Here is a 25,968-nt window from a genome sequence, read left to right as displayed (position 1 = left end):
TCATCCCATGCTCAGTGTAACCACTGAAGAATGCTAGGTTAAGGGCAGCAGGCTTACCCAAAGCTGAGGGTATTAGTAAGCACCATTAATCAGCACCAACAGAAATTAAATGGGCTGTGGGAGACTTGGTCACAGTGTCTACCACTGACTTTACATTTTGTACCATCTGATTCTCAATTGAGGAAGAGGCATCAGAAATACCATAGCAGGATTTATTAGATGACATAAAGAACATGGCAAACAAGTTTTCATATTTGATCCTGATTACAAGACACACTGGTGAGGCTCATTAAGAATGAATATAAAGGTCAACCTCTTCTGATTATTTTTGTTAGAGCAGCTCAATCTATAGAAAGGAAGTGGAATTTTCCAAAAGATATGATAATGTGATGCCAGGTTCCTTTTAAGCCCTTTTACAGAGTCCTCTCTTCTTTAAACTAAAGAGATGGCTCAATACTTTTCAGGGTTTTTTTTTTGGTACTGAAAATAACATAATTTCTGTGACCTGATCATCCTATATGCATAACTCTTTGTGCCTTACATCTGTTTTAATTGCACCCCACTGACTTTAAAAACTAATGTCAGAGCACTTCTGGAATGGAAACATGAGGATCTCCCCATATATTCTCCCCAATGAAACAACCATAACTGGTGAAAATTATAAATAAAAAATGACCATTGGATCAGACCGTGGAGCCATTTATGGCCCAGGGCGTTGTGAGAAGCATGGGGCAATCATTTGCCAATGAGTGGAGGCCAACAGCTAGGAGTAATATCAATAGAGGCAAACCAGCCAAAAGCTGGATAGGGAGATAAGGAAAAGAGTCAGAGAGCCTGACTGAAACCACTGTCATGCCCCAGGGGAGAGAGAAGGAGTCAGGGTGTCAGCGCGCATGCCGAAGCGCTGGGGAGACATCGGAGCCTGCACGCTGTGGGGGAGAGAAACTTCCTGAACTAGTCTGGCCAAGTCACTCAACAAATAAGGAAGCGAACAACAGTGACAACAAATCTGGGAGCCAGTCTGGATCAGTCTCCAGAGTTGCTACAGTGGAAATGTGCAGCTTGCAACAAAAAAATAGTGAGACATACAAACAGGCCATGCACACAGAAACTGCCCTTGAGAGGATGCAGATGTTGGACTTAGCAGACAAAGACTTCAGAACGGCTATCATAATTACGTTCAAAGAGCTAAATGAAACAATGCTTATGAGTACAGATTCGAAATTCCTCAACAAAATACTAGCAAACTGAATGGAGCAATGTATAAAAAGGATATGTCATAACCAGTTGGGATTTGTCCTAGGAAGGAAAGGTTGGCCTACATCCAAAAATCAGTTACTGTGACATACCATATCAATAGAATAAAGGACAAAACCACAGGATTATCTCAATAGATAGAGAAAAGGCGCTAAACAAACCCCAACACTCTTTCAAAATAAAAATAATCTGGCCCCTTGCTGGCTCAGTCGGTAGAGTGTGTGACTCTTGATCTCTGTGTCTTGAGTTCAAACCCCATGTTGGGCACAGAGCTTACTTTAAAAACAAAGAAAGAAATAGTCAACAAACTAGGAATAGAAGTTCCTCAACCTGACAAAGGACGTCTGCAAAAAAAAAAAAAAAAAACTAGAGTAATCACATCTGATGGCGTAAGACTGAAAACCAGCCACATGAAATTAAGAGCAAGACAAAAATGTTCACACTCTCCTCTTTATCCAACAAAGTACTAGAGGTTCTAGATAATGCATTCAGCAAGAAAAAGAAATAGAAGGCATCCAAACTGGAAAGAGGTAAGTCAATTTGTATTCTAAAATGGCATAATCTGGTGTATAGGAAATTCCAAGGGATCCACCAAAACACTATTAGAACTAATAAATGAGTTCAGCAAGCTTGTAGGATACAAGATATGTACAAAATTAATTTTCTATACACTGGCAATGAATAATCAAAAAATGAAATTAGGATGGGAATGTAAATTGACACAGCCACTATGGAAAACAGAATGGAGGTTCCTAAAAAAATTAAAAATAGAACTATGATAAGATGCAGCAATCTCAGTTCTGGTTATTTAGCTAAAGAAAACAAAAACACTACCTTGAAAAGATATCTGCACCCCCATGAAGCATTATTTACAATAGCCAAGACATGGAAACACATATTTACTATTTATAGATTCTTATTGATGACAAAAGTAAGCAATAAGCTTCCTCTGAAAATAGTAATTACCTTTAGAGCATGCTGAGGCCAATGATGAAGGATTTTTCAAACTGTTAAGAATCCAAAATAAAAAGCTTTTCACGCCATACCTTTTTAAATTCCCATTTCCCGTATAACATAAATTTCCTTTTCTAGAGGACACCTGGGTGACTCAGTTGGTTAAGCAACTGCCTTCGGCTCAGGTCATGATCCCGGGGTCCTCTGATGGAGTCCCACATCGGGTACCCTGCTCAGCAGGGAGCCTGCCTCTCCCTTTCCCTCCGCCTACCACTCCCCCGCTTGTGCTCTCTCATTGTCAAATAAATAAATAAAATCTTTAAAAAAATTTTTCCTTTTTCAGAGCATTATATAATCTTTCAAATTTGTCACAGCATACTAACTTTTCTATTAATCCAATTAAAATTTCACAATCTCACTTCAGAAATAGTTTATATTTCATAGCTAACTGATTCATATTTAACATATTGATGTGGTCCCCAATTCCCAATACTCTGATACCAAGTCTTTCAACAGGAATTTTTATTAAGAGTTTATAATCCAGGGGCACCTGGGTGGCTCAGTTGGTTAAGCATCTGCCTTCAGGTCCCAGGGACCTAGGATCCAACCCCCCCCTCCCAGATCTCCCTGCTGCTCAGCCGAGAGACTGCTTCTCCCTCTCCATCTGCTGCTCCCCCTGCTTGTGCTGCTCTCTCTCTCTGTCAAATAAATACATAAAATCTTTTTTAAAAAGTGTTCATAACCCCAGTTTGTAGCAGTTGAAGGACATCATGTCAGACTGTCAGACATAACTGATGAGTCAATCCTCCAACCCTATTTTATCATAGTAAAGTTATTTCCTTGATTATTCCAGCCTTTTTAGCATGTGTTGGTGCCAGGACTGATACAGGAGCTGGATTCCTGCTACCTGTAATTTCAGTATGTGACAGAGCCAAGATCAGTGGAAGGTCAGAGACTAGGCTACAGGGTCGGATCCTTTATACTGTAATCTTTGGCAAGGCAGTGATAGAAAAAAAAAATGCTGATGGATGGACTGGATAAATACTGTGCACCTGTGCCATGAGATGGCCCTATACAAGGGCCTAGGTATGGGGGCTGCAAAGAAAGAAATGTCGGTCTTTCATCATACCTTCTAGTTGAGTTTCCTCCTTTATTACGTTCATTATTACATTTGTTACATATGTTATTAAATTCTTTCCATAAAAGAGCTTGTGCTGAGCCGGTAACCAGTCTTGTTTCCCAAAAAGGCACTATATAATTGAGATGATTTATGCAATTGGAAGGGAGAATTCATCAGGCAACAAACTGTAGATCGTGACGAAACCCAGTCATTTCCAGTGACCTCAGATGCCCAAGCTACATTCAGGATTTCCAAGCCGAACACTCCCGGCGGCGTGCAAGCTGGAGACAAGACTCACTCGGCTCGAAGCGGAGGATGGTTTCCTACGTAAAGAACCTCCAGTCCCAGAATCCCATCGGGACTCCAAATCCCAGAAAGCCGGCAGGGCAAATCTATCCCAGTCCCTAGTCCGCTGACCGCGGACGCGACCAAGTTAGGAAACCGGGGTGAGATGCCGCAGCCTTTGTCCCCTAATGTTTTCCCTGCAGAAAGGGGACTTTTTAGGGAGAACTTTGGCATTCTCTCGTCACAGCTCCCAGGAAAACCTCCCTCCCGGCCTATTTGATATAAGAGCCAGCGTCTCCCATCCTCTCTCCCCCTTTTCCTAGCCCCCGTAAGAATGGTTCGGCCGGGCGGTGAGGCTCCTCGAGGTGGATCGATGGTTGCGCCCGCCCTCCCCCGGAATGTGGGCCTTTGGAGCGAGCGAGGTGGGAGGGACCGAGGCGGGGAGGCGTGCTGGGCCCGGGCGGCGGGAGGAGCCGTGCGGTTCCGGCTGCCCCGGCGAGGCGACCCTTGGGTCCGCGCCGCGGGCGGAGTGGACAGGTAAGCAAGCGGCAGCCGCGGCTCTGGAAGAGGCTCGGGCAGCCGAGACCCCCACGGCGCCCGGCGCGCCCCCCGCACCCTCGGCCTCCGGCGTTGAGGCGGGGGAGTAAGGAGATGCCGACTCAGAGGGACAGCAGTACCATGTCTCACCCGATCGCAGGCGGCGGCAGCGGGGATCATTCTCACCAGGTCCGGGTGAAAGCCTACTATCGCGGGTGAGTGTCTCAGAGAAGGGGTGGGGGTGGGAGGGGAGAGGAAAGGCCCGCTCGACTTGGACTGGAGGAGGGGAGGGTGAGGGGCTGGAGGTGTGGTGGGCGAATTGCTCCGGGCAGGCGACTCTAGGGACTCGGGATCGGTCGGGGTGGTCGGGGGAGGAGCATGGGGCGCTACGTTGGGGCACCCCAAGGTGTGTTGCAGGGTGCCCGGGAGTCGCGCGGCTGATGGTCCAGCCTAGGGTCCGAGGGAGGAGTCTTGGAATAGAGCAGGTCCACCTGGTGGGTTCGAGAGAGACTCGCCTACTAAGAGATTTACAAGGGCTTTACGTCATTAAGTCTGGATGTGTTTGGGGTTGAGAGTTGATTCCGAGTGATGCCTCAGTGAACTAAGTTTGCTATGGGCTTAAAAGACAGTACTACTTTAGTTTGCTGGCTCTTTTGATTACCAGAAGGCCTAAAGCCTCTGGTTCTCTAAGTCAGGTTTACCTTCCTCGCCTAGAAGAGTTCACAAAGTGTATCCGGACTATGGTCAGGCTGCCTGTGTATTAGACATAGGAGTTATTTTTTAAGAGTAAAGTTGAACCGTTTTTAGGGATGTGCATTAGGTACTTATGTTTCGCTAAGATTAGGTAGTATATGTGTAAATTAAAAATTTGTGAATGGTGCTTTGTCAGTGTTGCTTCAAGGACCATTTGATAGGGGGAAACACTGCAGGAAGAGAAGAGGACGAACGGAGGCATAGTTTTAAAATCTGTGATCTTTACTCATATTGTTACCCAAGTTATAACTCCTGTGCTTACCAGGAATAATCCAGTCCTAATATTGTTGTATTAGATCATGTTCTATAATCAGTGACCTGAAATATTCCCCTTCCCTTGAATTCAGTTATGGTCTGAAATATGGGATAATTACATTTAGTAGCATTAGTAAAGGTGAAATGTTAGTGTGAACATGAAGATTTGAAGCTAAGGGTTAACTGAAAACCCAATGGCTTTGGCCTGTCTTACTATTTGTCCAAGCAGAAGTAACTTGCTTAAAAAAAAAACTCAAGCACTAGGAGGTTGAAACTGCAATGCATACTTTTACATTCCTGAGGGGATCAGTGAAGATAGCAAACTTTCAAAACGCCTCTCTTGTTTTGATTTCAAGGGAAATAGAAGGCCTAAATGTGTTATCGATTTATGTAACGACTTACTAGTTCGCTTGCTGCCATGTAGCCTCTGACCTCTTGTTTATTAGCTTGACTGTATTCAGCAGTAGTTTACAAGAATTATTTTGGACAGTGTCAGTGTTTTTGCTTAAATCGATCAAGGAGGTCTTCTTTTTAAAACAATACCAAGAAGTGTGTGTATGTTTTTTAAAAGTTTGTAGTGGTCACAAGAACTGTTTTGACTTGAATATAGTCAGCTATGAACTTTGGACTGTGGGGGAAAGAGAAGCTTTGCTTCCTTTACCTTACCTTTAATTTGATAGATGAGATATTTCACTTTCCTTTTTTTTTTTTTTTAAGAATATTCATTGGTCATACAGGCTTTTTTTTTTTAAATAAGATTTTATTTATTTGACAGAGAGTGAGGGAGCACAAGCAGGGGGAACAGCAGAGGGAGAGGGAGAAGCAGGCTCCCCACTGAGCTGGGAGTGGACTTGGGGCTCAATCCCAGGACCCTGGGACCATGACCTGAGCCCAAGGCAGACACTTAACCCACTGAGCCACCCAGGAGCCCCTCACTTTCCATTTTATAAAGTTGACAGTCCATGAGTTATAAGGCCCAGAGAATGAAATATATAGTGGGTGTTTCTTTCTTTTTTTTTTTAAGGTGTCTCATTATTGACAATTTAAAAAAACTGGTTAAATGAATATACTCACATGGTAGGAATGTGCAAATTGTACAGAGGTATAAAATAAGTGTCTTCCATCCCATCGTCCCAACTTCCAGAGGTATCCTGTTGACAGTTTATTTCTGTTCTTCTGGAGGTTGCCTTTATTTAAAAGTTATACTTCTGTTTCATGATTCAACTTTAGATAGTACCTATTAATCCCATCCTCTCAAAGATGAGAAATTGGGTGAATACTACCTTTTGCTTGCTTTTCTCCTGGTTGGTGCATCTCAATTTTTGATAGTTAAACTATTATTTTCAGTTCTCTGGTTTACATTTATGACTTTAAACAATGTAAATTCTTGTCTTATTAAATTTAGATAGTTTCCAATGATTTTAACTATGAAGAGGAAGAAATTTAGTTCCCTCCCCCATTTTTGCTGGTTTGATAAATGTAAATAGGCCTAGTTAGTAAATTAAAATTATTATAAACTCCTTTAGAAAGAAATCAGTCTGTTATATTTTAGTAATGTAGGTGTCATATTGTCTTGGCTAATTGCTGTAATTATTTTTATAAAAGAGAATAAAAAAGGACATATAACCCTTTTAGTGCCTGACTAAAATTTCTCCAAGACATTCAAGTTAACATTTTGCTTTTTAAAATCAGTGAACTTTTGCTAAAGAATGAAACAATCAAGCCCTTGCCCTTTATTGCTTTTTATTCATTGAAAGCTTTCTAACAGTGCCTTTATTTCAAGCCCCATTTAAAGACAACATCAGCACTCTCTAAATTGTACCAATTTCTGTCCCCTGAAATTAGATCTGTTAAGATTATATGTTTATTAACAATAGTCTAACCTGTTGGTTTTGATATTACATAGTTAGCTGCTCATTACTACAGATGAAACTAGAATGAGTCACCAATGAGGATAGCTAATAAACAGGTTGGCTAACTAGAACACCTACCTGATTTTAAAATAGAAAATCCTTCCTTTATATCAAGAAATGTAAGGACAACATGCATTTGAAAAAAGTTTCTTTTCTTTCAGATCTTATGAAAGGTCATTATCAGAAAGTTAGAAGGGGATACCCTTCTAACAGTATTTCTTTCCAGTGAACATTGAATCTTGGAATAGCCAGAATTTTTTTTTTTTAAGATTTATTTATTTATTTGAGAGAATGGGAGAGTGAGAGGGAGAAGCCGACTCCCTGATGAGCAGAGAGCCCGATGTGGGACTCGATCCCAGGACTCTGGGATCATGACCTGAGCCAAAGGCAGACGCTTAACCAACTGAGCCACCCAGGCGCCCATAGCCAGAATTTTTTAGTGAATAAATTGCCTTCTTTCAAAGATGTGTATAGTGTTCTCTCATTCAGTTAAATTTGTTCTTAGTGCAAATGTGATGTCCCTCTAGATATAACAGAGATTTAATTAGATTTTTTTCTAGTTTTTAAGCAGGAGATTAATAACATTGAGAATCTGACTGTATTGGGGTGCCAGTTGGTTAGTTGTCTGACTCTTGATTTTGGCTCAGGTCATGATCTTGCGGTGGTGAGATCGAGCCCAGCGTGGGGCTCCATGCTCGGTGGGGAGTCTGCTTGATATTCTCTTTTCCTGTCCCTCTGCCCCTCCCCCCAGCACGCACTCGAGCTTTCTCTCTAAAATAAATAAATAATCTTAAAAAAAAAAAAGAATCTGACTGTGTCACGGCCTATACACCCTTCTTTCCTTGACGTGGGAGCTTGTCAGTGAGTGGCCTTCCTTCTTCAATCATTACCTAGTAGTGTTAGGAGGAAGAGAAACAGGTTTTGTTGGTTAGTGATAAATTGCTATTGTATGTGCTTTTCCTTATATTGAAGTTACTTGATATTATGGGATAGAGTTTAACAAGGAAATGTCTGGACTACTTATTTCATTTTATGTTATAAATGTATGGGAAATTTTGCAAAAAGTTTGTAAAAATGCTTTTTAAACCCCTGCCATTGAACGGTTATAACAATCTAGAGGATTCTTTCTGTGCACATCTACAAATAGGAGGAGATTAACTCCTTGTATATTTGGATTGTGTAGCTGGTTCAGTGAAGAAGTATGCAGAATTTTTCTGTGAACAAGTCTTGGCAAGACTTGTTCTTAAAAGTATTGCAAAATAATGTCAGCAGTATAAAGCATATCTCTATAATGTTCTAAGGAAATACAAATAGTATATTGAGTTGGGAGTTGAGAGAATGTTAATTATTGGTCCTGGAGCTTCTGGCAGGGTACCTAACCACAGGACAACTGATCATAGCTTTATCAGAGAAAGAGAAGGGACTTGGTGGCCTGGTGCCAAAAACCAAAACAGCTCACTCAGAAATTTGAATCAGATAATATAGAGATAAATTGCTTGTTAGCAGTGAAGACTGGAGCTGAAGAGTTAAAGGAGAGGCTAGTGAGGCCAAGACCAACCCTGTGCAAACGTCAGGTCTGAGAAAGCAGAGAAGGAAGCAGCTTTCTGCAGAAAAAAATTCTTCCTGGAGGTCCATAATAGCTTTCTAATACAACTCCCAACCCTCTTGTTAAGGTAACTTGAGTGTTTGGGGTTTTTTTTTTTTTATGGTTGAAATGAGCATAATTAAAACCTGAATTTTTAAAATTCCAGTCTTGCTTAGGATTCCACATATTACCTAAAGTGTGTTTAAACTCACTTTAATAAATATTGTTGAATACCTACTGCCTACTGTAAGGTAGGCACATGGTGCTAGGGTGGACACAAAGGGTGTAGAGATGAATAATCTAAAGCTCTGCCCTCAAGGGACTAAGAAACTTCTAGGAGGAAAGACATAGAAGAGTTAATAAAGGAGTGTGTATGTGTTTATGTGTAAGGTGCTTGCAGGGATGGATATTGGGGAGGTGTTTGGGTTTGGGAAACCTTCCTAGAGGATGAAATGTTTGTGGCTTTTAAAGGATAAATAGGTTTGCCTGGTTGATGAAGATGTTGGGTGGGGGTCATTCCAGGCATTGCACAACTGCGTGGTATGTTTGGGGAATTCAGATCAGTTTAGTTGTTAGTCCCATAGTCATTCCTTATTAGGACATAAAGTTTGAAGTGGGCACTGATAAGAAGTGAGGCTAAGAAGAAGGCTCACAAGCACTACTCATGAAGATTCTCGAATATCATACTTTGGGTTCGGACTTTTTTTCATTGGTGAGGGTTTCAAGTAAGAGATTCATGCTTAGATTTTCATCTTAGAAGGATCACTCTTGGAACCAGTATGGGTGATGAATTAGCAGTGGATGAAGACTAATTTGGAGGCTTTGGAAGTAGTTCAGCTGAGAGATTCAGAGGAGGAGAAGAGGATATAGATTGAACAGCGATTTTAGGGGATAGAATCAATGTGAATTATAGATTGATTCCTGTGGGGAAGAGGAGTCTGACAATAATAGGTTTCTTATTTGAGAGAGACTAGGGAATATAGGAGGAAGAGATTAGTGAGAGGAGGTAATTCATTACCTGGAACAAGTAACCGAATTTTGAGTTCATCATGCTTTGTGGGCATCCAGGTGGAAATGCCCAGAATTAACTGAACAATCATTTATTGTGTGCCTGCTGTATGTCCCAAGCCCTGTACCTGGCAGCTAACCTATGTAGGAATGTGGCTGAGAATGATGACAGAAACAAAAATGTCACCAGTGACCAAATGCAGATGACAAAGGCAAGACACTAAAACTAAATTTTAAAAATACAGACGTACAGAAAGTGGAAGGTTCCCCTTGTAGCCTCTCACCCCCACTTCCTAATGGTACCCATTGTTAATAGTTTGGGGTAGTCTACATCATATTAATATATCTATAAGTATAGATATTGTGTACACACATACCCTTTTATTTTTCAAGTAAACAGATTCTATTTCTACACATTTTTCTGCAACTTGATTTGTTTTCATTCATGATCATCTTTCCATGTTAAGGTAGACAGGGATAGATACATATATAGAGAGCAATCTGCTTACTTTATAATTGATATATAGTGTTCTATAGTATTGTTATACCATAATTTAATCTTTTTCCTGATTGATGAGCATAAAAAAATTACTTTCATTAAATCACTATTTCAAATTATGCTGAAGGAACCTCCTTTTTATTTAATATATATTCTTGCAAACATGGTCCAAAATTTGCCTGTTTTAAAACTTGATATTGTCCTCCAAACACTTATCAATTTATGTTCCAAACAACAGTGTACAAATGAAGTGTTTTCCTTGTGTTCCCATTGCATATTATTGGTCTTTAAAAATTTTCCCAGCAGGGGCGCCTGGGTGGCTCAGGCAGTTAAGCGTCTGCCTTTGGCTCAGGTCATGATCCCGGAGTCCTGGGATTGAGCCCCACATCGGGCTCCCTGCTCAGCGGGGAGCCTGCTTCTCCCTCTCCTTCTGCCCTTCCCCCCCCGCTTGTGTGCGCTCTCTCTCAAATATATAAAATCTTCAAAAAAAAAAAATTTTTTTCCCAATAGGCAACACATGCTAACTTTTTTATAGCTATCTTTTTATACATTACTGATCATTTGTAGTTCTTCTGTAGTTTGTTTATTCATGTCTTTTGCCCAGTTTTTCTCTTGGATTCTGTCTCTCTATTGTGCTCTCTTTTCTATCTCTGTCAAATAAATAAAAATATTTTAAAAAATTTTATTTTTTCGTCTATTAATTATGCAGCTTTTCAAGTGATTATCCTTTCAATAAATCTGATATTTGGGGGTTTAGTTATTTGTGGTGTATTGATACAGCTTAGTTTTTTAAAAATGTATTCTAATATTGTTATTAAATAGGTTCTTTCACCACTGAGTTGAAGGACAACTTTGTTCTATACTAAATTTCTCAGATTGAACATAAGTACTTTTTATTCTGTTTCATTGATTTTTTTTTTTTTAAGATTTTATTTATTTGAGAGAGCGAGCACAAGCAGAGGGAGAGGCAGAGGGAGAGAGAAAAGGAGAAGCAGACTCTCCGCTGAGCAGGGAGCCCGACGCGGGATTCTATCCCAGGACCCTGGGATCATGACCTGAGCTGAAGGCAGACACTTACTGACTGAGCCATCCAGGTGCCCCTGTTTCATTGATTTTGGGGAAAATCTGTTTTTGCACATACCACCATTGGCTTAATTATTATAGTTAGTTTTGATATATGCTATGGAAAGGCCATTTCATCAATTTTCTGTTTCTAAATTTTCTTGGCTATTCTTATACATTTATTTTCTCTTTCAGGTCAGTTTTTGAAGGTTTTTCTAGGTTTCAGAAAAAAAATCTTTTATTTTTATTTTTTTATTTTACTTTATTTTTTTTAAAGATTTTATTTATTTATTCCAGAGATAGAGAGAGAGAGCAAGCAGGAGGAGGAGCAGAGGGATAGGGACAAACAGACTCCCATTTGTGCATGGGGCCCAATGCGGGATTCGATCGCAGGACCCTGAGATCATGATGAGCTGAAACCCAAGAGTCAGACGCTTAACCAACTGAGCCACCCAAGTGCCCCCAGAAAAAAAAATCTTATTGGTATTTTGATTTGGAATTGCTTTGAATTTATAGGTTAATGTGAGAACGGATAGTTCTATAATATTGAGCTTTGCCTTAGAAGTATAATACCTATTTATTGATCTTTTTCACGTTTTTCAGTAAGATTCCTGTCCCTTAGATCTTACACATTTCCTGTTAAATTTATTCTTAAATGTTTTATAATTTTATTGCTTTTGTGAATGGGATCTTTTGTTTTCATAGGCTTACTAAATACCATCTATTTTTGAATATTTAAGTGGTCACTTACCTTATTCTAATAATTTCTTAGTTAACTATCTTAGAATTTATAGCTAAATAATGTCATCTGCAAATAACAATTGTGCCTCTTCTTTACTATGTATCTCACTTATTTAATTTTTCTTATCTTTACTATTTGGCTAGGTTTTCTAGACAGTGCTGAATTTTAGCAGTGATTCTTTTATCTTTTTTTTTTAAGAGAAGGAAAGGGGGAGCGGCGAGGGGCAGAAGGAGAGAGGGGGAAAGAGAATCTCAAGCAGGATCCATGCCCAGCATGGATCCCAGTGCGGGGCTGCATCTCACCACTGTGAGATCATGATCTGAGCCGAAATCAACGGTTGGACGCTTGACTGACTAAGCCACCCAGACACCCCAGCAGTGATCTTTTATCTTAATGAAATATTATCATTAGTTAGAAAAATTTCTCCAAATTATCTTCAAACATACCCAGTCTCCTTTCCCCCCTTTGAGATATGCTAAAGAGCATAGAAACTAATCTTTATAATGTACTCAGTTGTTCCAAGAACTATGATAAGTGTTTTTTTTTATTTAATCTTCATGACAATATTCAGAAGCAGATATCATTATCTGCATTGTAGGGATGGTAGCATTGAGTCTTACCCTTCAGAGAAATTTCTTTTTCTCCTTTTACTGTATTGATGGGGTTTTTTGCTTTATTGTCAAATTCATATTTCACAGTTCTTTTTGAGCCAGTTTTCTTTTTTTTTTTTTTTTTAAGATTTTTTATTCACTTGAGAGAGAGAGTGAGTGAGCACAGAGAGGGGCAGAGGGAGAGGGAAAGAGAAATTCCAGCAGACTCCTCCCTGAGCTCAGAGCCTGACAGGAGTGGGGAGAGTTGGGGGGAGGGTGGCCTGCCTCCATCTCAGGACCCTGAGATCATGACCTGAGCCGAAACCAAGAGTTGGACACTCAACCAACTGCACCACCCAAGGGCCCCATCTGTCGTCTTGATCATTAAAAAATGGAAGTTGCTTTATGACTTTCTTATGAATAACAATTAATTTGAGGAGTAATACTATGAGATTGTATGAATATTCTGTTTCCTCAGAACCTTTAACCCAGTGATTTTACCATCCATGGATAATTCTGTCTAAATCTGTTATATCAGTGATTACAAATAAGACTTTTCTCTTTATACTACATTTAATTTGGGAGAAAAGCTTATTTTGAGATAGCAGAAGGACTGAACTGGTGGTTCTTTTTTCAGGTTATTTTTAAAAGTAATTAATCCTACGGAAAAACTTTAGAGTCTGTATTTTAGAACATAGGAACATAATGAATGCTTAAAGCAGTTTGTCTTCTGAAGCCCAGTAGCAAAATTAAAACTGCCTTTTTTTTCTTCTTTTTTAAAAATTCAGCTAAAACTATATCTAAATTTGCCATTTTGGGAATCTTTGTGGTGAAGCAGACTATATTCTGTCGAAGACCAGTGGTAAGATAATTTATGCTAACACTGAAGTTAAAACCAGAAAAAAAAATCTTTCATGCATAATTTGTTTTATACCTTTAGAATGTAATATCTTTATTTTGCAGCTCATTTTTAGCTTTAGTGCTGTAATAAGGATCTGGTGTTTGTAGAGGGTATGAACATGGTGCTTTCTTAATTACTTAGAGAAGTGTTTATATAAAACTCCCTTAAATGTTTTAGTTCCTGGAACTTAAGGAGTGGCAGTTGATAAAGCATGACTCCTTCACTGAGTCTCTTTAGGATGTTTGTACTTATGTTTTTTAAGGATTATTTAAAAAATATTTGTTCTGATAAATATTTTTTAGCTCTTGAAAAGTAAGATTTCTTAAAAGTCCCTATTGTTTACAGACATGCTTATGTATGTGTTAATTGTAAATTCATGTGGACCTTAATAAGGAAGTCATGTTTTGATGATATCTGATACTAATTTTTTTCCCTTGCATTCAAAAAACATAATGCCATACTTGTTCCTTGCCAGAGAAAGTCTATGGAAGCCTTTCCTTAACTCATTTAATTCTAAAATACATTCTCTCAACCCTTACTCCCTCATACTAATACCCTTGAGGGTATTTTGAAAGAAAAATTGCTGGGGAGGTGGGCAGGAGGATGGGCTAATTGGGTGATGGGTATTAAGGAGGGCACTTGTGATGAGCATTAGGTGTTACAGGTAAGTGATGAATCACTAAATTCTACTCCTGAAACCAATACTACACTATATGTTAACTAACTTGAATTTAAATAAAAACTTGGAAGAAAAAAAATAATATAAAAAAATAAATAAAATTGAATTAAAAAAACAAAATTGCTTTAAGGTAAGCATATTCTCTTATAATGTTGTTAGAAGAAAGAACTATTTTCTTATTTTTTTCTTTTTTTTTAAGATTTTATTTATTCATGAGAGACAGAGGGAGAAGCAGGCTCCCCAAGGAGCAGGGAGCCTGATGCGGGACTCAATCCCAGGACCCCGGGATCATGACCTGAGCCAAAGACAGACACTTAACCATCTGAGCCACCCAGGTGCTCAAAGAACTATTGTCTATTTTTATTTTCTTTTTTAAAAATAAAATTTTAAAATATTTAAAACAATTTTATTCATAAAATTCATTTTAAATTTTGTAAATATTTTATTTATATTTTTTACTAGGAAGTAAATTTTATAATAAAATCATACCTTTATATGGTAGATAAATTAATGATAATCTACACCATTTAGAAGAGTCTAAATACAAAGTACATCTTCTTTCCATCTCTAATCTCTCCCCAATCCCCAGTTCCACCACCCAGAGTTAACTACTTTTAAAATTTTGTTTTGTTTTGAGGTGGCTGGGTGAATCAGTCAGTTAGGCGTCCGACTCTTGATTGCAGCTCAGGTCACGATCTCAGGGTCCTGAGATCGAGCCAGCGTTGGGCTCTGCGCTGGGTATGGAACCTGCTTAAGAGTCTCTCCCTCTCCTTCTACCCCTTCCCCACTCCCCATGCTCACTCTCTCAAAAAAATGAATACAAATAAAAACCTGTAAAATTTTGTTTTATTATATCCATTGCTCAATACGAAAGATGAGGAACTTAGTACTTATTTATCACCGTCTCTCCTATTTTTAGTTCTAATGGTTATGTTTGTAACTTAAATAATGTACCTTCTTCTGCTTTTCTTTTTAATTGTGGTAAAAAAAAACCCCACTAAATTTACATCTTAACCATTTTTAAGTGTACAGTTCAGTAGTGTTAACTATATTCACTATGTTGTGCAACCAATCTCTAGAACTTTTTCATTTTGTAAAACAAACTGTACCTGTTGAACAACTCCCCATTTCCTTCTCCTCTCCCCAACCCCTGGGAACCACTGTTCCAATTAAATGGAGTCATACAGTATTTGTCTTTTTGTGACTGGCCCATTTCACTTAACATAATGTCTTCAAAGTTCATCCATGTGTCAGAATGTCCTTACATTCATTCATTCATTCATTCATTCATTCATATATTTAAGTTTATTTATTTATTTAAGTAATCTCTGCACCCAATGTGGAGCTCTAACCCAGGACCCTGAGATCAAGAGTCGCATGCTCCTCTGACTGCTCCAGCCAGGTGTCCCATAATTTCCTTAAAGGCCGAATAATATTCCTTTGTGTTTATATATCACATTTTGTTTATCCATTCCTGTTAATGGACACTTGGGTTGCTTCCATCTTTTGGTTATTTTGAGTAATGCTACTATGAACATGGGTGTACAAATAATTTGTCAGAGTCCCTATGTCTGGTTCTTTTGGACCTGTACCCAGAAGTGGAATTATGGGATCAAATGGAAATTCTGTTTTTAATTTTTTGAGGACCCTCCATATTGTTTTCTGTAGCTGCTGCACGTTTTACATTCCCACCAGCAGTGCACAAGGCTTGTGTTTCTCCACATCCTTGTCAACACTTGTTATTCTGTTTTGTTTTGTTTTGTTTTTGATAGTAGTTATCCTAATGGGTATGAGGTGATATTTCATTATGGTTTTGATTTGTATCTCCCTAATGATTAGCGAAGTTGAACATCTTTGCATAAGCTTGTTGGCTATTTATATATCATTTTGAAGAAATGTCAGTTCACATCCTTTGCCCATCTTTTATTTGGGTTATTTGGTTTTTTCTTTTTCTTTTTTTCAATATTTTATGTATTTATTAGAGAGAGAGAGAGAGAATGAACAGGGGAAGGGCAGAGGGAGAGGAAGAAGCAGACTTCGTGCTGAGCAGGGAGCCTGATGTGGGACTCAATCCTAGGACCCTGGGATCATGACCTGAGCAGAAGGCAGATGCTTAACTGACTGAGCCACCCAGGTGCCCCTATTTGGTTTTTTCTTGTTCCCTGCTTTTATTTTTAAATTATTAGTTTTAGATAGAGTATTGACTCTCTACTAGGAAAGAAACATTTTGAATTTATACTTTTATTTTCTCCACATCTTGATTTTTCTTAGTAATTTTTACATTCTAAAAGTTTCTAACATTATTCTGTTCTTTAACTTATAAATGTTTAAAGCAATTTTAAAAAGCATTTATGGGGCGCCTGACTGGCTCAGTTGGTGGAGCATGTGACTCTTGATCTTGAGGTTGTGAGTTCAAGCCCCATGTTGGGTGTAGAGACTACTTAAAAATAAAATCTGGGGCGCTTGGGTGGCTCAGGCGGTTAAGCATTTGACTTCAGCTCAGGTCATGATCTCTGGGTCCTGGGATCAAGCCCTGCATTAGACTCTGTGATCAGCAGGGAGCCTGCTTGTCCCTGTCCCTCTGCTTTCCTCCACCTCCGCCCCCCACGCTGGTGCTCTCTCACTCTCTTTCAAATAATTAAATAAAATCTTTTAAAAAAATAAAATCTTAAAAAAAACAAGCATTTATAATGAATGCTTTTGTAGGTGTTAAGCACTTGAAGAGCCAAGTAGTATGAGTAGATGCTTAAAGAAGGAAAAGTAATCTTGTGTAAATAAAACTTTTCTCTTTTATTTTATTTTATTTTTTTTTAAAGATTTTATTTATTTATTTGACAGAGAGAGACACAGCGAAAGAGGGAACACAAGCAGGGGGAGTGGGAGAGGGAGAAGCAGGCTTCCCGCCAAGCAGGGAGCCCGACGCGGGGCTTGATCCCAGGACCCTGGGATCATGACCTGAGCCGAAGGCAGATGCTTAACGACTGAGCCACCCAGGCGCCCCAAAACTTTTCTCTTTTAAAGATTCACTTAACTTTGTTGTTTGGGGCTGGTATGTTTTCTTCGTCACTTTTATGCCATCTGTTTTCAGTCATCTGGGATTTTTACTTTCTGGTCCGCTGCTGGTGCCTTTTCTGATTTCTAAGACTTAATTTGCCATTTCAGTTTTCTGTTGTTTCCATGGGCCCTTCAAATGAAGGGATATAGATATGTGTTCCCTCTGCCATATTAAACTAGAAGCATCTGTTGCCTCTGTGTATTGCTTTTAGAAGGTTAGATGGGGAGGGGGAGCGTCAGATCACAGTGTCCACCACAGGTGTCATTAGATTTGGATTTGAAGTCATATTCTATTTTTTAACTGGGAGAGACTGGCAAATATTCCTTTGTGCTTTGCTTTTTAAAATCTGTAAAATAGATTAGTATGTCTGGTTTGACAGATACTGTGAAGGTTATGTAAGATAAAGTTTGTTTCAACACCCAGAGTACACTCAGTATTCCATAAATGCTTATAGGCAAAGGAAACATAAACCATGATATTTCCTTGTCAGAAGTGCATTTTCTGGAAGATGGGTTTCTCCTAGAGAGTATTTCTTCTGCATTCAGTTAAGAAATGTTTGAGTCCTTATTATGTTAATAGTTATGTGAATCTATGAAAAAGTCCGAGAATTTTTGTCTTCCAGTTGTGTACCATTTAGTTGAGGATGTGTTATCAGTATATGAGTTAAATAACAGAAAATGGAACATAAGATACGTGTTGCGCAGGTTTAGAAGTATAGACCACTGGGCTTGTGTGGTTGAAAGAGGTTTAATGGAAGTTGGTGTTGAAGCACTTCTTAAAGAATTGATCCCCACCTCCCTATATAAACTGGGCCTTGAATTGCCGAAAGGTCAGAATTAAAACTTGGATCATCAAGGTCTTATGTGTGGAGGTTATGAGTAAACCAGATGTCTGTAGAAGAGTATTTGTGTTGAGAATGGTGGGTTCAACTTGAAAATAGAACCAGATTATCAAAAGACTTAAATACCACACAGAGAGCTAGAATTACAGATTTAGAAGACCCCTACACAGAGATAGTAGTTAAAACATTGAATGTGAATTAGGTTTAGAGGGAAAGGAAGAGTGACAGAATGAATGTGAGCGAGGGTGTAAAGAGTATCTTGTGATTGAAAACCGAAGGAGACTTGAGTTCAGAAAAGCAGACAGAGAGCCAGGGCAACATACTATTATGAAAGCCAAGGCAAGAGAGTTCTGAGGCAGGGGCAGAAAGCTATGAGATGCTTAGAATGATGATCAAGAAAAGGCCAATTTTCATGTTCTGCTCTCTGTTTACCTTTGACAGCCCCTAAAGACTATAGTTTTTTAACTTTTCTTTTTTTACAAATGACTTAAAATTCTAAATTCCTTATTTCCCACTCTATGTTCTGTGTTCTAGCTACCCATGTCTGTTCACAGTTCCTTCCTTTCTTCAGTGAGTATTTGTCAAGAATCCATTCTGTGCCAGACACTGTGTCTAGGCACTGTGTTGACCACTAGGAATATAATGAACAAAACAAAATCCCTACTTTCACCAAACTTACATTCTAGCTGGGGTAGATGGTAGACTATAAACATTGGTTTACCTGTTGAAGTAGTAGAAGAGGTTGGTCAGAGAGGTAGTCAGGGCCTGGTAGACCCTGCTAGGGACTTTGGATTTTACTCTGCATGGGAAAGAAAGGCACTTGAAGAGTTTAAAACAGGAAGGACACGAACTACATTATCTTTGTAAAACCGTTAGAACAGTCTGACACCTAGAGATCACTCTGTAAGAGTTTGTTAAATTAGAGTCATTCAGTCTATCTGACTTACGTTTGAAAGGATACTGTAGCTGGCTACTGGGCAGAGATTAGATCATAGGGAGCCTTCTCCTGGCTCCTTCAAGGAAACCCCAGGCCTCTGGTCTAAAACATTTTGTTACAATTTTAAGTTTTATAGTGAGTAGCTGCTAGATAGATTTATTTGAATACTGTTGCTTATTTTACAATAAAACAAACATAAATACACATTTATGTCTATTCCTATGTATTTTGGGTATCTACCTTAAAATATTAGTCATATTATAAAACCAATGTGGCAAATGGGAGTTTTTTGGGAAAAGGTGAAAATGAAGGTGTGAGATCTAAAAATCATGCTGTACAAAGAATGGGCGACAGTCTTATGGGTGGTTAATCTGTGGAAGTGAGGGCTGAGGAAGAGGACATAGCAGATCTTTGTCCAGTTATTGAAGAGCCATCTCTTAGACGAAGGATAGACTTCTTAAGGAGGGGAGATCTGGGACCAGCGATTGGAACAGATTTCAGTTAAATATAAGGCAGAAGCTAATCAATAACTGAGCTATTCATCTGTGGAGGTCAGTGCCTCACAAAAGAGTGCACTTCTGAAAACTAATATTAAAGCAAAGTGGGATGACCATCAGAGCAGTTAGGGTGGGCTTCCTGAAGGAGGAGGGAGATTGAATTAAAGTTTCTCACAAATCCACTATTTTTATTTTTTTACTTTAAATTTTTTTATTTAAATTCAATTTAGTTAACAGTCCACTATTTTTATTTTTAAACATTATTAATATGGATTTTTTTTTTTTTTTAACTTTACAGGGATCGTTTACTGGAAGCAATGCAATGATGTACTCACAAAATATCTGACATTCTTCGGGTTGTCAGGCATTTAGTGTATGGAGAGCATCATTAGTTTCAGTCATCTTCAAACTTAAAACTCTTTTTCTTTTTCAGGGATATCATGATAACACATTTTGAACCTTCAATCTCCTTTGAGGGCCTTTGCAATGAGGTTCGAGATATGTGTTCCTTTGACAACGAACAGCTTTTCACCATGAAATGGATAGATGAGGAAGGTGAGTGATAAAGAGAGGGCTATGTGTGTAAGCATTTGATTTAAGATACTATTTTGTCATTTTTTTTTTTAGATTTTATTTATTTATTTTTTGTCATTTATTTTTAAAATATAGTAAAGGTCCTAATTAATTAAATTAGGACTATTAGGTAAATTAGAAATTTGATGCCATTTTAATTTTGCTTCAAGTACTTAAATGAAAAGAGTATCAAAGGGTACAATCTTTGTTTTGTCCTTTTTACCCCAAAATAGAGTGAAATTAAGGTGACTTTCTTCCACCATTAACATAAACATCTCATCAAATTGTGCTATATTTTACTTTAATTTTGAAAGTGAATGTTGTTTTATACTTTAGAGATTACCTTCAATAATTGGGTAGTATTTTTTGCTGAATATTACTTCAAAGAAAATGTTACAGAATAAAAGTGATTGTGACACCATGATTTCAAAGATGGTGGCATTGATGCCTTAATGACTTGGACTCAGAAAACATTTATTGAATATCTGTGTGCTGAAGATAGATATTTTCTATCCTCAAACTCATTGTCTCATAGGGAGATGGACATGTAAATAACAAATGTGATAAGTTGAACATAAATGCATAGGGATCTTGGAATGCAAAAGAAGTAGCATCTACATGTGCCTGAAATATTTGTGACATTTGGACTAAAACAGTAACAAAGAATAAAAGTTTTTGAAGTAGAGGTGAAGGGAAAACCATTTCTGACGAAGAATAAGACAGAAAAAGGACAGAGGTATGAACAACATGGTGTGTGTGGAAGAGCAGTATTTCACTAAATTAAAGTGTGGTGAATGGTGTGGTATCAAGACTAGATCCTTGCTCCTGAGTGTGGTCTGCAGAACTTTTAGAAAAGACCCCATCACAGACTCCTGGATCTGAATCTGTATTTTAACAGGAATTACAGGTAAGTCGCATGAATATTAAACTTGGAGAAGCTTAGGGTTGACTCAATCCTGGAAGGCTTTGCAAACCACATTAGACTTTATTTTACATGATAGAATGTCATTGAAGTATAGCTTAAAGATATCCTAAATATGCTAGCTTTGTATTATGGCCCTCTATTAATTGTAATGTGAATGGAATTTCTTTTTAAGGAATGTCATTATAATATGTAGCTCAATATTTGGGGCCATTTCTATGTTTCCTGATAAGAAGAGGCCTGGAAAGATATTATCCCAGATCCAAGCTATACGTAAACTCAAAACCCATTTGCACTTTTGAAACACATTTTTTTAAAAAAGTTTTATTTATCTAATCTCTGTGCCCAGTGTGGGACTTGAGCTCATGAACCCGAGATCAAGAGTCACATGGTCCTCCTACTGAGCCAGTGAGGTGCCCCTTTAAAGACATTTTTAAAAGTTTCCTAAGTAATCCATGTTTGCTGTTTGGGAAAAGAAGTAGTACAGATGTTTTGAAATTTTAAAAGAAGTCTTCCGTTTGCCCTTTCTCTTCTTTCCTTCCTCATCAATCCCAGGTGTAAGAGAGAAAACCACTAGTAACAACTTAGTATATATCCTTTGAGATATTTTCTCTGTATATACAAATATTTTTGCTTCTGTACATTATTTATAAGTGTACTTTTTTTATACAAAAAGAATTAAATCATACAAACCATTAAATGATATTTTCCTTTTACATTGTGAATTGGATATTTTTTCATTTCAGTGTCAATGAAATTACATCATTACCTTTTTTTTTTAACGATTTTATTTTTTTTTAGTAATTTCTACACCCAAAGTGGGGCTTGAACTCACAACCCCAAAATCAAGAGTCACATGCTCCACTGACTGAGCCAGCCAGGCGCCCCTACAGCATTACTTTTTATTATTTTTATTTATTTTTATTTTTTTAAATATTTTATTTATTCATTTGAGACACAGAGATACAGAGAGAGAGAGAGCATGAGTAGGGGGAGAGACAGAGGGAGAGGGAGAAGCAGGCTCCCTGCTGAGCCAAGAGCACGATGTGGGGCTCAATCCCAGCACTCTGGGATCATGACCTGAGCCGAAGGCAGACGCTTAACCATCTGAGCCACCCAGGTGCCCCTACAGCATTACTTTTTTTAAATGCTGTATATTATACCACATCATTGTAGGTATTTCATGATTTATTTATTTAATTCCTTATTGATGGATGTTTGGACTATTTCCATGGTTTTTTTGGTACTATAAGCAATACATAATGAACATCTTTATATGTAATTTTGTGCTATTGTATGGGACTTTGTATAGCACATTCATAGAATATGCACATCATAAATTTTGGTAGCTAGTGACAGTTTGCTATCAAAAAAAGTTTAAACCAATTTATGGCACAATTACTTTGAATGAGAGCATCCCTTTGCTCTTGCCCTCAGTAGCCTCAGATATTAGGAGTCTTAAAATGTTAAGACTAAAAAATGTTTTGAAATCTAGTAGGGAAATACTAGGTTGGTATTTTAAATTCTGTATTACTTACGGATAAGACTATCTTTATCTATTCATCCACTTTTAACCACAATGTTAGTTTAAATATTGTTAATTCTAAATGGTATGCATATCTCACAGTATATCTTCAGCCTGAACATGAGACTATATAATTTAGCACAGTATATACAATATAGTTAGCATCAATAAATTGATTCTTATCATGAACTAATGTTATTCTCATTTTTTTGAAAGTAAACTCTATACCTAATGTGGGGCTTGAGCTCACGACGCCAAGATCAAGAGTCTCATACTCTACCAACTGAGCCAGCGAGACACCCCAGTGTTACTCTCATTTTAATCCTATCCTGATCATTTCATGCCATTTATTTGCCATTTAGGATTTTTTTCAATTGGTGGTTTTCAAGCTAGTGCACATAGGAATCATAGATAATGCATTTTATTAAATTGATCTAGAGATAGTCCATTAAAAATTGTTATAGTATTCGGTGTGCGTGGGTGGCTCAGTTAAGCATTCGACTCTTGATTTTGGCTCAGGTCATGATCTTGGGGTTGTGAGATCAAGCCCCAGATCGGGCATGGAGCCTGCTTAAGATTCTCTCTTTCCCTCTCCCCCTCCCTCCATCTCTCTCTCTCTCTCTCTCTCTAAAAAAAAAAATAAAATAAAATTTATAGTACTCTTATACTTTGTATTGCCATTACCTGGGGAGCTCTGTTCCCAAATTGTTATATGGTTGTCTCTTTCCTGTCATTCAGGTTACTCAAATGTCCTGTCCTCCAAGAAGCCTTTCACTCCTATTCCCTTTATGTCTTACTTTATGGTAGAACGTAAGCCCCATGAGAACAGAGATCTTGTCTTTGCCGTGGAGCTCCAGTGCCTAGAGCAGTTCTCAGTAACAGTAGGCTCAAAACATGTATGAGTTGTAGAAAAGACTGATAGCAAGCCTTTCCTGCAGTTTTATGTTCATTATTGAAGATTTAAGCATTGGGACTTGTGGCTTATTCTATTTTTTCTTAACATTATAGCATATTTTAATTAACAGATTCACATAGTAAATTAAACTAATTCTCTGGTGAAACAGTCTTATCCTTTTATAATGCAATTCAAAGTTCTTTGTCTCTAAATAGCTATTAAGTGTCCTAATTTTCTGGGGAAAACTATAAAACTATAGCCTCATTCAAGGAAAAGGTTAAACTTTCTATTAAAGTCTGCTGATTCCCATGTGATCCTTCTTACCCTGGTTAATTTTGATACCAGTCTCTTCTTAATTTTAGGCATATAGAGCCAGTCGTAATTATTTTTAAGTTCCTTACAATTATTTTTCAGTTGTAATTTTGTTACCTTTATTTTTAGCCAGGTGGGCATTGGGGCATGCTTATCTAGAGAAAAAAATTCTCTCTAGAATCAGTGGAACACAGGACTATGATTTCTCTGGTTTATGAGCAACACTGTATAGAAGCTAAGCTTTTAATTGTGGGATTTTTTATTTTAGAGCAAATAGTGATCATAAACTTACTTCATTTCTTTAAATCTATGACAGTTGTTCTTTTTCCTTGTGTTCAAAACCAGTTTTACTGATTTGTTTTGATGTGCCTGTGGAAAAACTGGTTTGCTTAATCTAACTAAACATTTTAGAATGAATAGTAATTTTGTAACAATTATACCTCCCTTTTCAGGTGAGAAGAGAGTATGGGACAGAGAAGGATAAATGACTTTTTAGTTCATCATATTTTAATTGTGACTGTTTTTCCATAAGAATATGCCTTTTTATATTCACAATCTAATATTAAGTATTTTCTAAATTTCTAATTCTGTCAATTTCTAATTTATTCAGAGTCTGATTACCAGGTTTATATTTAACTGCTTCTATTCTGTCACTTCTCTTTTTTTTTAGATTTTATTTATTTATTTGACGGAGAGAGAGAGAGCACAAGCAGGGGGAGCAACAGGCAGAGGGAGAATCAGGCTCCCTGAGGAGCAGGGAGCCCGATGCGGGGCTCGATCCCAGAACTCTGGGATCATGACCTGAGTTGCAGTTGCTTAACCCAACTGAGCCACCCAGGCACCCAGTCACTTCTCTTTTATTAGAAACTAGCCTTTTGATATTTTATTTCTTAGTTAAGTTTTCATTAAGAGTGGTGCTTGCTTTTTAACAAAAATATTGATTTGTTTGAAGGAAAAAGTAACTCTGAGGATCCTCAGATCCCCCCAAATAGCTCCCATAAACAAATTGATGATGTCTATTTTGGTGAATATACAACTAGAAGGGATAGGGTAACAATTTTTTTCTTTCTTATAAATAGCCAGGTATCGTACAAGCTGTCATTTAACCCACCTTTTCACTTAACATCTTGTGGATTATCTTTCCATATCAGTGTACGTAGATTTATATAACATGGTTTATATAATGTTTATATAACATGGTTGTACCATAATTTATTTAACCAATCCCTCTTTGATGGATATTTGGATTATTTGTAGCATATAAAAATACTAGTGCAGAGAATATCTTTGTGCATATGTTTTTTGGGACACCTGCGCTGTATTATTTATAGGGTAAATTCTCTGAAATGGAATGTGTCCTTGATAATAGGTGGTACCAAATTGACCTCCAAAAATATTGTACCTTTTGTTATACTTCTCACCAATAACATATGTAAATTATTATTTCATTTACACCCTGTAAGAGACTACGTGAGAGAAAAAGTAGGTGATTTGCAGAGAGTGGGAAAGGATTTTATTCGGATGTAGTTCTTTAATTCATATCCTTTTGGCTTCAGTAGGTGAGATTCATGGAAATTTGAAATGCATGTAAGCATTCTTTGATGTAAAGAGTATGTGTGGAGTGTTTCTGAATTCCACAAGGTTAAACTTCTTCCTGTTTGCCTTATTAAATCTGATGTGTTCACAGGGGGGATAATTGAGTGTCAAGATGTAACAAAACCACACTTAGAATGGTAAGAAACATACTTCTCTTATGTGATATTTTCCAAACATCTCTAGTCTGATGTACTTTTAGCTGGTGTGTAAGGAACAATCATTCTTCATACTTGTTCTTTATCACCTAACACTGTATACTGACAGTGTCAGAAGAAACAGTGAGGAGAAAATTTTTTGACTGAATTCAGTGTGACTTCACTTACTTAGATAGCAGTATTATGGATCAAAACCTGGAAATTAAAAAATGAAAATTGACATCAATAAGAAAAAAATCTACTCATTGAACAGATCTTGTTTTGTAACTGGTATTTTCCTTTTAGAGAACTTTTTTTAACATTTCCTGTAGTAGAGGTTGGTGTTTGATTAATTCTTTCCTCTTTTTCATATCTTTATTTCATCTTTTTTTAAAAAAAAAAAAAACCAGCTTTATTGGGGTGCCTGGGTGGCTCAGTTGGTTAAACATCTGACTCTTAATATCAGCTCAGGTCCTGATCTCAGCGTTATGAGTTTAAGCCCCTCTGTTCGGCTCCACACTAGGTATGGAGCCTACTTAAA

At 37.8% G+C, this 25,968-nt stretch overlaps 1 protein-coding gene across 1 annotated transcript in view; it reads left to right on the top strand.

The window, feature by feature from the left end:
- Positions 1–4,042: 4,042 nt before the first annotated feature.
- The window catches only part of PRKCI (protein kinase C iota), a 68,449-nt gene continuing 46,523 nt past the window's right edge, over positions 4,043–25,968 (top strand). Inside the window, exons 1-2 of the mRNA XM_036118360.2 lie at positions 4,043–4,368; positions 19,904–20,025. Of these exons, the coding sequence (XP_035974253.2) occupies positions 4,268–4,368; positions 19,904–20,025 (223 nt within the window). The 5' untranslated portion in view covers positions 4,043–4,267. The remainder of the gene's footprint in view (positions 4,369–19,903; positions 20,026–25,968) is intronic.

The sequence above is a fragment of the Halichoerus grypus genome, chromosome 1, assembly GCF_964656455.1.
Source record: "Halichoerus grypus chromosome 1, mHalGry1.hap1.1, whole genome shotgun sequence".
In the NCBI taxonomy this organism is placed as follows: Eukaryota; Metazoa; Chordata; class Mammalia; order Carnivora; family Phocidae; genus Halichoerus; species Halichoerus grypus.
Note: the sequence above shows the minus strand (reverse complement) of the source record. Positions and strands in the feature narration are given on the sequence as shown.